The 15,150-nt window shown below is 41.5% G+C and overlaps 1 protein-coding gene across 1 annotated transcript; it reads right to left on the bottom strand.

Moving 5' to 3' along the window:
- Positions 1-443: 443 nt before the first annotated feature.
- Positions 444-13,516, bottom strand: epsti1 (epithelial stromal interaction 1). The gene is made up of 11 exons (XM_072685949.1): positions 13,050-13,516; positions 9,255-9,313; positions 7,740-7,823; positions 7,563-7,636; positions 7,389-7,472; positions 6,770-6,843; positions 6,195-6,279; positions 4,415-4,498; positions 3,890-3,963; positions 3,527-3,735; positions 444-1,649 (listed from the first exon to the last, which is right to left on the bottom strand). Exons 1-11 carry the CDS (start codon positions 13,202-13,204, stop codon positions 1,519-1,521), a joined length of 1,113 nt encoding a protein of 370 aa, XP_072542050.1. The 5' UTR covers positions 13,205-13,516; the 3' UTR covers positions 444-1,518.
- Between the last annotated feature and the right edge of the window lie 1,634 nt (positions 13,517-15,150).

Raw genomic sequence — 15,150 nt, 5'->3', positions numbered from 1 at the left:
AGCAGTCATTTCCATTTCAAGATTACATCTGCTGGATTTCACACAAACAAACGCTGCACAAGAAAATTTATTCAAAGCACAGAAAGATCCACCACAAAACACTCATGTGGCCGGTTATCTGTATTCTGTTTGACTGTTTTTCTGCTCATTCCATGCTTGTCATTCACAGCATTATAAATCAGTTCTTGGACTTCGTGAGAACAAGCCATACAGTCTTTGGATTTCCATCTGGGACTTTCTTTTCTTATTTGAAGTGAACAAGGAATTTCGTATCAGTTACTTACATCTGCTCACGCCCATTTTAAAAAGAAATCACAAGCAAAACTACTAGCTTTCATAAGCGAACCATAGGCATGATATGCCTGGCCTGCTCAACTAGTTTTCATAACAGGAAAGTTTATTATAGCTGTAATTCGGGAGAAGAAGGAAACATTTGCAGATAGTTCTTTGTGTATTGTGGATTTATTGTTTTGATCTTTCCTTGAAACACATCCATGAAGCACTAACACAACATTATAGCATTTTTGGTGAACCTTTTTATATCTATCAAAAGTATAAATACTATATATATGAGCTCCCCAGAATAAATCAGTCACCTTGCGTGTTTAAGGTGGTAGTAACTTCAGACTCCTGCAGATGACGTTGCACGTGGATGATCAGGGGAAATAAATACCTGCAAGGTGTGCAGTGAAATTCATCGAGAAAAGGTGGTGGTGAGAGAAAATGGGTCGCAAAGCAGATGTTTATGATTGGCAAAATAGAGTTATTGCATTTGGATGTGCCAACGGCCATAATGTAAGGAAGGCAGCTGAATTTGCAGATGTTCTGAAGCATATGGTCATACAGGTCTACCAGCATGGGCAAAAAGCCTACAGAAAATTCTCATCATCCTTGTAATTCTTGAGGAAAAGTGAACAAAGGCCTCTTGCGTGCCTTTTTGCTCCATATGTTTATCTTATGCAGTACCCTGAGGAGTGTTTTTTCACAAAGTGGTTGTGAAAGATCTTCGTTGACTTCTAGAAGCAATTCTTGCTTGGAAGCAAAGTCATTTTTAATTAACAAGGCAAGAAACGTCAGCAGTCCCTGTCAGACAGTGTCATTTTTTGGACATAATCCTAATGAGAATTTTCATGTAGACTGGGATTTTTTTCACTGTTAGTAGACCCGTATGACTGTACGCTTCTATACACCAGCAAATTCAGCTACTTTCTTCACACTTGTGTGGGGGCTTGGGCTTTGGCACTCCCAAATGCAGTCACTCCTTTTTGCCAATTATTACAATTTGCTTTGTGACCCATCTTCCACACAGCAAACAAGACATTCACTGCACTGTAGCACCTCTTCTAAATCTATCAATCCCATCACCCCCCCCCCCCCCCCCCCACACACACACATTTATAGCCCCATCATCCTCATTTCTCATGCAACAACAGCATCTGCAGTTACTACCACCTAAAATACACAATATGCTAATATTTTGTCTGGAGAGCTTATATATATATGTATATACTGTTCTCATTAAACATTGAGTAGGTCATAAGCTTGCTGGTAATTGCCTTTACATTGAGAAAGAATGTCTTTCAGTAGATCTCGCTCATAATAAGGGAAGTTACTATGAAGCTTCATCACAGCCCATTCGTGCCCGGAATCTACAAGACAAACACAAAGAATATATCATTCAGAACAACTCCATTTAACTCAAAAGTTTAACAACTTAATGATTGTTTTTGTGTACCAGCAGTGAAAATGAAAGATGGAGAAAAAGTGAAAGGCGCGGTGCTATGGGAAGAGACACACACACATCTCATCCCATCCCAATTCCATCCCATTCCATTGCGTACTGAGGCTGAATGCTTGAGTGAATCTCCCTGCTGGTTCATCTAGTTCATGCAGCAGGACAGACTGGGTGGGAGTGCTTGTTTAAACCACAGTGCTCCTGCCAGCCCTGTTCCGCAAACAGTGCCATCCTGGTCCTCTAACCACATGCTAATGGGCAAAACAAGCCTTGTGTCAGACACATGTCCAATCCGCAGAGTCTTAGTCCCAGCAGGAGTGGCGCTGGACACCGGGGCAGCCTAAGCTTGCGCGGAGGCACCAAAGAAAAGACACATAATGAGGAAGGCAGTGACATGCTGAGGGCTTAATCACTGTGCTAATTGAGACATATAGAATAAGCATCATTCAGGAGCTCAACAGAAGCACAAGCCAGAACAGCTAGTGCTATCCGTACTGTACAAGGACCAGATGTCCAGGACCTTCATGAGCCGAGTCTGGTCCAGTCAGGGACGGCGAGAACAGCAGTGAACTGGAGCAGACCACAGACAGCTGAGAGGCAGCCTGGGACACTCTTGGCTCTAAGCGAGCCTTCCGATGAATGTGTCTAGTAATCAGAGGCAGAACTAAGAGTTTGAGAATAGGAGGACCTGGCTAACCCCAAACCACGACTGAGGATGAAGGTCAGCGTCCTCACAGTGATTCAAACGTTGCTGAGGCTGAGCAGGCCCATGCGATGTATCATTGAGTTTCTTAGAAACACTGCAGACAGACACAAGGTGAACAGCCCATTAATCCTGCGCCGTCATGCGGCATGAACTCCGTAAACACTGCTAGCTCATGGAAAAGCTGTCTCGAGCCACCCCTCTTGGCAAAAAGGCGAGGAATTTTCAGATGTGGACATGGTTTCAGGCTGTGGCCAGTCCGTGAATCAAGCCATAATTCATCTCTAATTTTCAATAAGCAATGTTAAGGATTCCCCAGTGAACTTTCACCTAGTTAAAGAACATAGGTCCTGATCCTGATTCATGCCTAATTATCACAGGTGAAAACATGGATGCAAGTGTTTTTTTTGTATATTTATCAGTTTAGAAAGACTAACTTTGGCAGTTTTCTGGTTCTGAAAGAAGATTCTTGTGTTCATTTTTTAAAACATGCATTTAATGTCACTGGTTTTGGAAAACCAAGGTGTCTAAAGAGTGCATGTCTACAAGTAAGGACAGAGCAGCCAGACGAGTTATCAAGCAAGAAGCTAGCTGGTTTTTCCAGTACTCCTAGAAGCACTGAGACGTTCAACTACTCAGACTGCAGTGAAAGAAGGCATGTCAATAACTCATGTTTTATAGTGTAGATGATCCTCACTTGGCACGCATTTTGGACGCAAGTCAAGCCACCGTCAAACATGCAGTTTGCTGTAATTGAAATCGGTCTCTCACAGAGGGTGCACCTCATTAGCTGAACCCTTTGTTACTACTTTATGCCTTCTGCAGCCCTAACGCAGCGTCTGAGCCCACCGCATTTATGTCGCACGAGGAGGATTTAGAGGCTTACTTTTATTTACATAATATGCTACACTGCCTTTCGATGCCTTACAAAAAAGACTACTGGGGATTGGACAACAGAGCTCTGCACAATATCAATCATACCCGGAGACAAATTACTTTTTGATGAGAGAAGACACTGCAGTGGAAACAATTACAGAAAAGGCCTAAGACTAAACATGCATAATGGCTAGCACATAAATCTGGCTCACCCTCCTTCTCCTCCTCTTCCTCCTCCACCTCCTCGTCCTCCTCCTTCTTGAAACTGTGGACCTGTGATGAGAAGGGCATCAGGGATGAGGCAGGGTCCTGCGGTTTGTCCGTCTGCCAAATGTTACCACCCTTCAGGGTGCTGGGGTGGGACTCAGACACTCTACCTGATCCACTCGCCTCCAGTCTGTCTAGGAAGTCCGAGTTCACCCTGGAGGAAGCCATATATCACCACCTCATAACCACCTTTCAGACTGACCAATACGTCACAGTGTTATTTTGAACCTGTCTGTGTTTCTAACGGTTTCTTATTAACCCTGACATTCATGGCTTTGTAAAGTTCTTTCAGAATTAGGTGTCCGTACCGCAGACGTTCACTTTCCATTCGCCTCTTCCTGTCCTCCTCCTGATGTTTTTGTTTTTTCTCCAAATTTTCACTCTGGAAAATGATATGTTAATGGAAAGTCAATCCTTGTCCTCCCTAGCTGTAGACCATTGCATGACAGATGCAGATGTTTATCAGCTAATTATCGTGCCACAACAGCTTAATTACACAGCTTATATTAAATTAACAACATCAACCACATTATGGCCATACAGAACCTTCTGTACTTGATCATTATCACTGAATAATATTCATATTTGACCGACAGGAGAATAGTCAAAGCCGCAGAAATATCACTTTAGGGCCAGCTGGAAAATCCTTACAGTATTTCATCCATTACTACATCCTATAACCTAAAATCACAGTAATGAGAAGCACATGCTCATTCTGAATGAGTCCAGCTAGTTCTTTTTTTCATGTCTTTTTCTTGGGTGTGGCCCAGAGCTTTATTTGCACCGCTGTGAACTAGCAGTGCAGGTGATGTTTGGTTCACAGCGTGTGGTACCTTGCTGCGCTGCTCCGCTTTCTTCTGCTTCAGGGCCTCCTCCTCCTCAGCCTTCCTGGCGTCCCTGTACTCGCGCCCCCGATCCTGTGGAGAGAGGCCACAGTGTGAGCTAGACCAGCGTCCTGACAGCCTTACCCCCACTGCAGGTGACCCGACCACACAGCTCAGCTCAGTCAGATGGGTGTTAGCTGTTCCTTTCATGATGTAATCGTGGGATTCTCAAGGCACTGCACAATGAGGCGCTAAGAGGTGGGGTGAGGCCAGAGAGAGCTCGGGAGATGAAGAGATCCTTTGTGTGTTTGGTCAGACGGCCCGGGGACACCGGGCAAGGGCTGCACTGTTTGGAATGGCCCGAGAGTAAGGGGAATAGGTGGGACGACCTGGGCCTGGCACCCTGGGAAGCCAACACAAAGGATCCTTTGCACAAACAGAGGATATGGAGGAGATTAATCTGTCTTGGGGAGCCATCACTGAAAGCATAACAATTCTCAGTGGCCACGAAACCACATCAAGACCCAGCCTTTCCACAAACACTTTGATCGGCAGGCCTATGACATTTAGGTTGGAGCATTTCATTACTTTGCCTGGAAAGCCTCCAGACACTTAAATCAATACGCTGAGAAGCACAGTCAAAAAATCGCCTCCCTCTCCTATTAAACTGGTAGAACCAGAGTACTTTGCTTATGCAGTATGCCTGTACACATCTGATCCCTGCCGTTTTAAAAGGCATTATATGTCTATTGGAGGGATTTTCCTTAATAGACATACAGAGGGAAGTCCTGAACGTCCAAAGAGGGAGAGCATGCACAACAAACGCAGAAGGCCTCACAAAAACATTTCTTCACTCACCACAGGACCTGCGAATGCAATGTTAACAATGCTGTCAAACGCCACATAAAGTGGTTCCTACAGTAAGACAGCCAGGCCTCAAGCTTCCCATGGTCACCCCAATCTCCTGTCTGCAGAATCATCCCCGGCATGCTGAGGCACAGACTTACATCAAAACTAACAACCAAAACAAATACTGTATTCTTGCAGATTTTAAGGTCAAATTTTCCCAACAATACTTGTCAGTTCCGTGTAAGAACCCAATACTCTGATGGCAAAATGAAGGGCAATTTGTGATTCGCTAGACGCGGCCAAGGCTTACGTTTTGTTTGTTGTTCCCTTTGTCAGTTCGGCTCTACCTATTTCGGCTGATAAAGTGACAGTGATGCAATTACAGTGACTCAGTGGCTGACACCTCCAATTACATTCTCTAAGACCGCTTGTGTCATTGGCTGCGACTCTGGCCTCCACCCAGGTACTTTCACTAGAACAATGCAGGTTATTCCACACCAGCCTGTCTGCCCTTTTCCTGAGCTCTCACACATCCTTCGGCGTGAACTCTGGGAAGTCCCCTGAACTCTGCTTTGCCTTGCTGTGCAGAAGCGGCGCTCGCATCCTCACGCTGGCTAGCCATGAACAGAAGGCCTGTGTGTTTGTATTTGGGAAAATTCAATCATGGACTCAGATAGCCCTCTCTGGCGTGAGGGTAATGAGGAGATAATTGGTGGGGGTTGGGGGTGAACCGAATCCTTTAGTAGGCCCACTCTCTATTCAGTCGAATGCACCGTGTTGATGAAAGCCTCAGAGCGGGGTGTGTTTACTCTGAAAACATGTATCAAAGTCAGATCAATTGGTGTGAATTACCCCAGTGCCTCAGGCTGTAACCTCAGCGCCGCAGCTATGCAGCGAAGGCCTACAGAGCGCACACTGCATTCTTTGGCTGCCATCTTACCCAAGATGACGCTGATGTGGAGCTGCTCGCTGCCATAGGAACTGAGCTGGACTTTTCAAGCTTTTGAAGGTGCTCTTCTCTTTTCCTGCGGGATGTTAAGACACTCCAGTGATTAAAGCAATAAACAGTAATGCATTTGTACTGATTTGAGAGGTCTACTAACAAAATACTGAATTTCATTTTATTAATGACTAAACTGTTTGGAATAAGAAGGTGTCAGCGTGTTCAATGACCCAAAAAATCATCTGGGCTCAGATGACAAACAAACTGTCAGGTGATGTCTTTATTAGCAGCTGGCAGCTGCAGACTGCTGTGTGTTGCTAAAATTGTGAATATTGTTTTTGATTGACTCCAGCACGCCTTCATACCACTAAAGCCTTCATGCTGCTTCTTCTAATGTAGCAACTGTCATGGAAAAAGATTGTTGTGGTGCCTTGAAACTGTGTTCTCAGGTTTGTTATTCTTGGATTACAGCCAGTTTAGCTACAGGAACAAGCTTCCTCCTAATGACTGAGCACTGCATTCTTAACACCACGAAGGATCTGCCAATGTCTAATGAAAATATGTGAACATACATTCGTAGATCATGTTGGTACAGCTCCTTTCGCCGTTCCTCCTCCTCTTTTTTCTTCAGCTCCAGTCTGTTGGCCTGCAATGCAATTCAGAAATGAAATATTGCTTAACAATAATGTGTCCATTCTGGTGAACTCTCTCACAGAACCTTCACCAAAATATGTATAGCCTACAGTCCTGAATCCAAAAGTAGTATATAATTTTGCTTTCAAACTAAATACATTTTGGGTGGGTGTATTTATGAGTTAATACCAAAACATTTTCATGGGCGCCTGATATAAACCACTATCACAGTAAGAGAATGGTCAAGCAGTGACTGGAGCATGTCTAACAGAATGAACTGTAGCCATTTGTGGCTGCCAGTATAATTATACTCATCAATAGGCAAACCTCCTTGCGTCTAAATAGAGGTCTGAATTTTGATCTTGTTTACTTGCAAGACACTTGATGACTTGTATGTGACAGGTGCCTGCAGCGACATCTAGAGTTTTAAAGTGGAACTACAATGCTGTAATGAATCCACAGCTCAAACCCAGCAATACCAATAAATTCCCAAGTTTAGTAAACCAGAACACGACAAAAGACAGAACAACAATTTTTCATTTTCTCATCATGTCGTACTTTCTCTCTTTGAATGTCCTTCATCCTCTGATTCTTGTCTTCTTCTTCCTGTCTCCTGATTCTGTCCATTTCTTCTTTTTTGATCTAGGGAATATGACAGTAGTACACTGTAAGTACGCATGAGCGCACAGTCTTTAGAGAGTGTGTATCAAGTTCTAAACAGAAAGTGGAAACCTTCTTTTGATGTTTTGATTGGCGGACCTCCACCTGCTGTCTCTGTCTGGCCTCTGCCAAGGATACATCGCCACCTATGAGAGGGAATACATGAGCAGGTTTTCGGGCAGCTTTGACTTTGATTTTCGTGTCTGTTTTAGTAGATCAGAGCATATTTATTATACATCTCCATAATACCTAGCTTTTCGGGGGCCTGGTTAATGGGGCCAGGCCTGTGTTCCTCCTTATATCTGCTCAGGTCCTCCAGCTCCTTTTGAGCCACTGTAAGCGAAAGAAGACAGTGAGCTTCTTCTATATTTGCTTTCTCAACATTTTTAAAGTCTGCTTGTGGTATTTGAATTGAATTTACATTAAAAACAACTAAGTGTAAAGCTCTGGCAGGAATCCCTGAATAGCTCTGATACTGGTGAAGGACAAGGTGAGGATTTTAGACTTTATAATGTTCTAGGTGCTACACTAGGTTTGGACAGATCTTTGTGTATGTTGCTTCCATCTTGCTCCACATTATCATTTAAAACATTATTTAAATGTTATTAACTGATTGTTATTTTTAAGTCACAATCATAGACTAACACAATCTAGCTAAACTAATACCACAAGCTGTCGTACTGTTCATGTTTCAAAGTGCTTTGAACAAACAACAACAGTGCAGGCTAGAAATAGTCAGTGAACATTCTGATACACCGCTGAATCCATTGTGTCCATCATGACTGAAAGGCGTTTAGGCCCTGAGGCAACAAAACAGCTCCAAACCATGATACTCCCTCCACCATGCTTGATGGCTGACATGAGGTTTTGGTGATGGTGTGTGGTCTTTTTCTCAAAACATAGTGTTGTGAATTTTTGCTAAAACTTTTGACTTTTGTCTCATCTGTACAAAGGGCATTGTGGAACATCCACAGGGTCTTACACAATTACATGCAATTAATGCTGCAGGCTTCCATCATGGTGTCCTTCCATAAACACCACTCTTGTTCAGTGATTTTCTAATAGTGGATACATTAACAAAGGTTACTGCAGTTTATAGTTTTCTGTAGGTCTTTTGCTGTTACCCTTGGGTTCAGTCTTGCCTCTTTCAAGATTGCTCCTCTTAGCAGAAGTCAGAAGAACACAGAGGTTCACTTACTTTTTCTAGCCTGCACTTTGGATGTTTACTCAATGTGCCCAATAAAAGACATAAACAGTACAACTACTGAAAAAGTATATTATTGTGTTAGGTAATGGTTACATTCTACTACATTCCAGGTCATTTTAAATGGTTCATTTCCTTTTCTTGCAACTTCTGTTGATTTAAGCTTTTAAAATAGACTCTGAACAAAAAAGGTTTATATAACAGATCACTGAATGTTGATGTTACACAGCATGATGTCTTGATTTATCATAAACATGAGAAACAATGTTTTAACACTTTAATTTCTAAAAGAATTTATATTAAGGGGGCATTTTTATTTTAGTTCTAAAATATATCACGTCCAATCACACTGTGCTCAATGCTCAGCAATAAAAGACAACAGCAGTTTTAATGGTGTATAAAATTACATTTTACACAGTTTTACATTTTTGTTCTGATAGGTATCAACAGCCAAACAGAACCATGTGGTGAAACTACACCTGCTGGTATCAATTACACAAAAAAAAACATGTTGATAGGTTGAGTATTTAATGCAATAGCAGCCTCCTTTCTTCACTTACTCCTCTGCAGTTTGCTCTGTCTTGATTCATTTGGCGGTACCATGGTGAATCCATCAGAGCTGAGTGGGCAGAAACATAATTAGTTACAGCAGGTAAGTTTTACTCACTCACATTTCCCTCAATGCCCTGAACTTAACAAATTCCATTAACTCATGTGCCAAGAATGTCCCAAACAAAGGTGGGGCACGAGTGATTTTACTGTAAACAAAGTCCAAATACATTTTCACAAACAACCATCTGGAACTCCCCTTCGAACCTCACCATAGACAGCTATGACACAAATTAGCCCATCCAGAAAGACACTGCTGGCAAAGGAAATTCACAATCCACACCCTAAAAAGCACATCTGTATTACAGCTGATTCACTACCATTATCTTATATATCTTTAACAGATGTTCTCTGTCTGAGTCCCTCACACCATTTTACTAGTGGATGGTAAAACGTAGTGTTTAGTTACTGAAGTGATTTTAATGTAAAGCCTTAAAGGAGACTCACATGTGAGGATAATTTGAACATGATACCCACTGGGGATTTACAGATTACCTCATTTTATTTAAAGGGCTCTATTTTTGTGGTCATAGCCCAAAAGCAAAAATGTGGTGCAAGATGGCGGCGTTGATGTGAGTTGGTGTGGCAGGTATATACTCTTTTTGTGATCAGTGGTACAGGAGTTAATACAGAGCAGAGCAGTAACTATATACAGGTGTATTACAGCGAATACATAATCAGTAGGCGTGGTTAGGCGTTCAAATCTATTAGAGAAGGAATTGCTGTCTCTTAGCTGCACTTTAATGATGTGGAAGAGAAAGATTTCCGGATACTCTCATGAATACAGTTAGTAATTAGGAGTTCATACATGAATTGAGACCCACTGTTTGCCCAGACTTTTCTGTTTCAAACGTGGCTGAAACTACTAATGGGAGAGCCAGCATTTGGCAGGTCGACATCCACCGCTATGTAATAGAGGGCGAAATCCCCCGTATTTCCTTTGTGAATTTTCGACAATTCATTTTTTTAACAAAATGCTACAAGAAAAACTGTTTGTAGACCAAAATGTTGACTTAACTTTGACTTTTTAAATAGATCCTTAATTTGAAAGGGTATCTCCTGAGCTTGAGCCCAACCCTGAGCTAACATTAGCCACTGCAACATACTGTTAACATAAGTGCTAGGAGGGTTAGCTGCAGCTGATTTGTACTTATGGAAGGCTGCTGATTTGGTTGGGCCATGAAAGGCTTATGACAAGCCATGAAAGGCAAATGTGACGACATCTACTTTTTTTTTTTTAAAAGAGAGAATGTAGTGAATGGGGAGCCTTAGCAGGGCTAGTCCAACACTCATTGTCAGAGCATGCAGAGGTCAACATGCAGGCTGGCAAGTACAAAGCAAGCGAAACCATACTCACAAAACCAAAAAACAAAGCAAAGGGTCACAACAGGACATCCAAACAATTAATCAGTACGGCTAAGTGCTCAGCTATATTTTATACCTGGGACTAACAAGTTTTAATCAAGTTAGGTGTGTCTCCAGATCCAGTTCAGGGGAGGTGCAGAGCTAAGAGGGTCTTGGCAGTGAGTAATGCCCCAAAGCCCACACAGAAACACATGGCCCAGTCGTGTGCAATACCACACTGAGCAAGTAGGGGGAGTATGTGACAAAAAGGCTTAGAACACGCCTCCAATATTGCCTAATCAGAACATTGTGGATACACAGCAGAAACAGAAAATGGAAGATGAGGCCACAGGGCCAATTCAAGCAGTAGCCTAGGGTCAGTCACCAATTACCTTAATCTACCACAGCATGTGTGATTTATTATGTATTTAAATGTAGTTTTATAAATGTATTTGTGCACTGAACCATGCTGTGAGTAATAGGACACAACTGTCATGACTATCTAGGTGAAGTCAGAACAATATTGTTTTGTCTGTGCATTTACAATAAGAGCAGATCTGAGGAGTCAATATTGCAAATGTGTAAATACCCCTACATCAGCAGATTCTGAATTTCACACCCCATGTTGAACCACTCAGATTTCTGGCTACCAAAACAGTGTGTGAATGGGCTTACGTCCAGCCAAATTAGTAATACGCTGACGATGTACCATTAGATAATACTTGCAGCATCACTAAACTAGAGTGTAAACAGTGTTTAAAATCCAATTTATGACTTTCCTCAAACATGACTCTTAATGCTACATTCACCCGCCTGTGTAACAGGATTCAAATATAGTCACAGTGGATAAAAGGCAGCCAAATGGCAAAAACATTAATAAGAAAAATACATGCTTTGAGATAAATATCTATACTATGATATCAAGCAAATGTTTACGAATGTTTTCAGAGATATATTTGACAGTTTGATTCGCATTTAATGTCCATTACAATGTCCATTAAATGGAGCACCTGTTACCAAGCAGTTGGTTTAGTTGATTTTGTGACTTTTACCCATGTTATCTGGGACTTGACAGTGAACTTTGCTGTATGTCATTTTCTGGGTGCTACAGATTTTCTTGAACAGTTTAAAATCTATAAAAATGGAAATTAAAAGTGTATGGCTGGTTAATGTTTACCATATAGTGTAAGGTCTCCTTTAATTCTAAAAGAGCAGCAGAATTTCTCGCCAATGCTACACTGTTGTGATATTGAATTTTATGAATACCACCCAGCACTTCTTTAAAAAAGGAAATGATGTAGTTGTTTCTCTCTACTTTATTATCAGGACATGTGTCAAAACTGTTGAACTTGGCACTCCTCAGAAGAACACAGAGTGAACTTTCATAAAGTGCTGCATTTTGTCTTTTTCTACGCTTATAACTTGTGCCAGTTGAATGGATACTTTAAAAAGACTCAAATCTGTTTAGGGGAGTACATACAAGCATGTGGCCAAGACCATTAAATAAGTCTTCATTCAAAGCTAAAGGGAATTCTAGGGGATTTCCAGTGTTAGACTACTGATCCTTGTGCAATGTATTTCCTAGTTTCCCCTGCTCTAACCAGAGGTAAGTAGTGCTGACCAAACCCATACTCTTTACTCTGTAAAAGTATCCTACAGTCTGTTAAATAATAATAACTTCATCAATAGTTTATCAAGTAAAATTATCCTTCAAAATGATTTTTGATGGCCTAGAACAAGTAATACACTTTAAAAGTCAGAGGTGTGACCAATCACAAAGCAGTATGTTGTCACCATTGAAACATACTGAAATCAAACACAAGAAAATAACCAGCAACTAAATAACTGAACTACAAGTAAAAACTACATCACTTTTCTGACGAATATACACGAGTAGAGGGGAAAGTACTATAGTTTTAAAATACTCAGCGTAGTAAAACATATCCGGCTCTATTACATCTCATTTGAACAGTACCCTGCTCTGATTTAGTGTGTTACAGCCTGATAGCTGCGGTGAGGCGCCTCGGTCAGACATGTACAGCTGGGAAAGGGGAACTGCAGTGTAGCAGCAACAGGCTAGTTAATGCAACAGGCTATTGCGCATGCGCGGATGTGCGCTTGTTTTTACACTGCGCTCTGCTGCGGAAACGAAACAGAAACTTAGAAAACTTAGACTTAGACTCTTAATTAAAAGCGTTGTAGTTTAAACAAAATAATAAATATAAATTCGCAATTAATTAACACAAGTTCGTTCAGTCGCTCAGTATCATATTATACCTTAATCTAAGAGTCTATAGCCTGTTACATTATTTATACTGTAGCCTGCTCGTCAGATAATTCTTAGAAATATATGTAGCTAATAACACTAGCACTATACATGTGTTTTTCTGGTATATACTTACTGTGTCGGTTCCCGAGTCTCTGGGTTCTGGGGGTTTTGAGGGTTTTGGTTGTTATTGAGGCAGTTCTCACTCTCATCACCTTGCATGTTGTTCATCTTGTCCTGCGCCCCTCTTCTTGGCACAGACCAGTTGTCACCGCTGCTATTTGGATTCATGGTCTGGCCATTTTTTCAGGCGTGCACGGGAATAACGCGCAATAACGTCTAGACTGCCTTAAACCGATACTACAGAGTGACAAGTGAATCCACTGGCAGTCTAACTGAGGTGTGTCCTCATTTAGTTTCTGTTCAAGGACTGGGGTGGAGTGTGTGTGGAGTATTCCCACTGCCCCTATAATCTGCAAAAAGCTAATGTTTACACTTCACTTTTTGCTGTCCAAAATAGCTTGATAATACATAAATAATAATTTTACCACTAATACGTTGTGCCACTGATTTACGGCATGCCTGTCAGTTTGTGAGCGATGGTATCCAGTGACCTCAAACACAATTCCCGTGCAATCATACAGGACTGCATCAGAGATCACTACGTAAATACCGTCATACTGACATTACTAATGTTATTTTTAACGTGATGGTTTAGTGTAATATATGATATATTTTATATCCATTATTATATATTATATTAGATAATTATTCGATAATTCTATCCACTGTACAATATCACACAGTATAGCAACATTTCTGTTTTTAACTAGTTAATTTTCTGTTGTTATTTTGCTATGTGCGTTTTTTATAGTATATAGGACCTGGCAATAAGCTGTTCTGAAGAAAAAATAACAATAAAATAAAAGCTAAATGTTTGGCTTTCTTATACCAGAACAAAACAACCCACTCAGACGTAATGACTTAATACTGATGTTGAATTTATAGTAATAATAATAATAATAATATTGCCAGGCACTACAGGAACCGTGCCTGACAAAAAGACCTGGACTTGGAAAGAGGATGCTGTAGTGATGTGTAGCCTAGCCTAGGATGTAGCGCTGAACCTGTAATCATAGCTGACCTTTTTACCGGTTAGTTTGCGTCCATGGTCAGACTGGGCACATCTATTGAGGGGTGGTATTAAAAAAAACAACACAGATGAAATGCATCTTCTCCCCTTATTCACACGTTGGAGTTTTTATCAGCAACTCTGATTTTCAACAGCAGATCAAATAAAGTGGGTATATCGACATAACTAAGTGACTAAGTCTAATTAACGCTGCTCAGGTCTGACTTGACCAGCGCTCGCGTTACTCGTCTTCTTCCAGAGATCCGGAACAAGTGAGCGTCACGCAGTGCCCCCTGGGTAATGCAGTTCATATTGCGTCATTGTGATTTGCCCACAAGCCGGTGTGGAAAGGCCCGCCAGGATCCGCATGCGTGATCACGCTCGTAATTCCTGTTGTTCGAGTAAATCCACCGCATCAGCATGACCCAGCTTAGACCAGCACGGAATTCATACTTATCTACACCGATTTTCATTCACCAGAGATTTGAGAACCTCTTAAACTCTTCGGAACCAACGGTTGTAATAGCGGCATCTTTTTGGCACCCACGAGAACAGTGCATTAAACTGCTGTTTTATTTAAATGGATCTTAATAATCTACATTGTAAGTCTACAAGTGCACTCATACCGTCCTAAATCAGAAAAACACTCCCACAGATCACACAGGTTCCTACCTAACCGACGCACGAGCGCGCTCCGTGACGTTTAACGGCGGCGTCATCAGCCGCAAAACAGCGCAAAAAGTGAGATTTTTTGCGTGAGGCAGATATAGTTGCTTGTCTAACTTTTTAAATGTTTGATTTGCGAGTAACTCAGCCGTAAGTACCGCATATTCAAACCTCGTATCTCAATGTTTGCTGTTTTTCCACGTTTTGACCATTTCAGTCTGTCAGTTGTTTCTTTACATTGTGGACCAACAGAAATGCTCCAAAATGAGGAAATATTTTGACGAAAGGCTTTTGCCCCTTCTCCTGTAAAGCTGCTAAACATAACATTTATAAATAGTCAAGAATAAAAGCCTTGCTCGGCGTCTTTTAGCAGAAATAGGCCTACTGCTGTAAGATGTGCTTGTTAGTGTGCTGTGTGTTTAGGCTGTGCTGGTTGGTG

The sequence above is a fragment of the Salminus brasiliensis genome, chromosome 8 (genome assembly GCF_030463535.1).
Source record: "Salminus brasiliensis chromosome 8, fSalBra1.hap2, whole genome shotgun sequence".
Classification (NCBI taxonomy): Eukaryota; Metazoa; Chordata; class Actinopteri; order Characiformes; family Bryconidae; genus Salminus; species Salminus brasiliensis.
The sequence above is the reverse complement of the archived record's forward strand: the minus strand, read 5'-3'. Positions and strand labels throughout refer to the sequence as shown.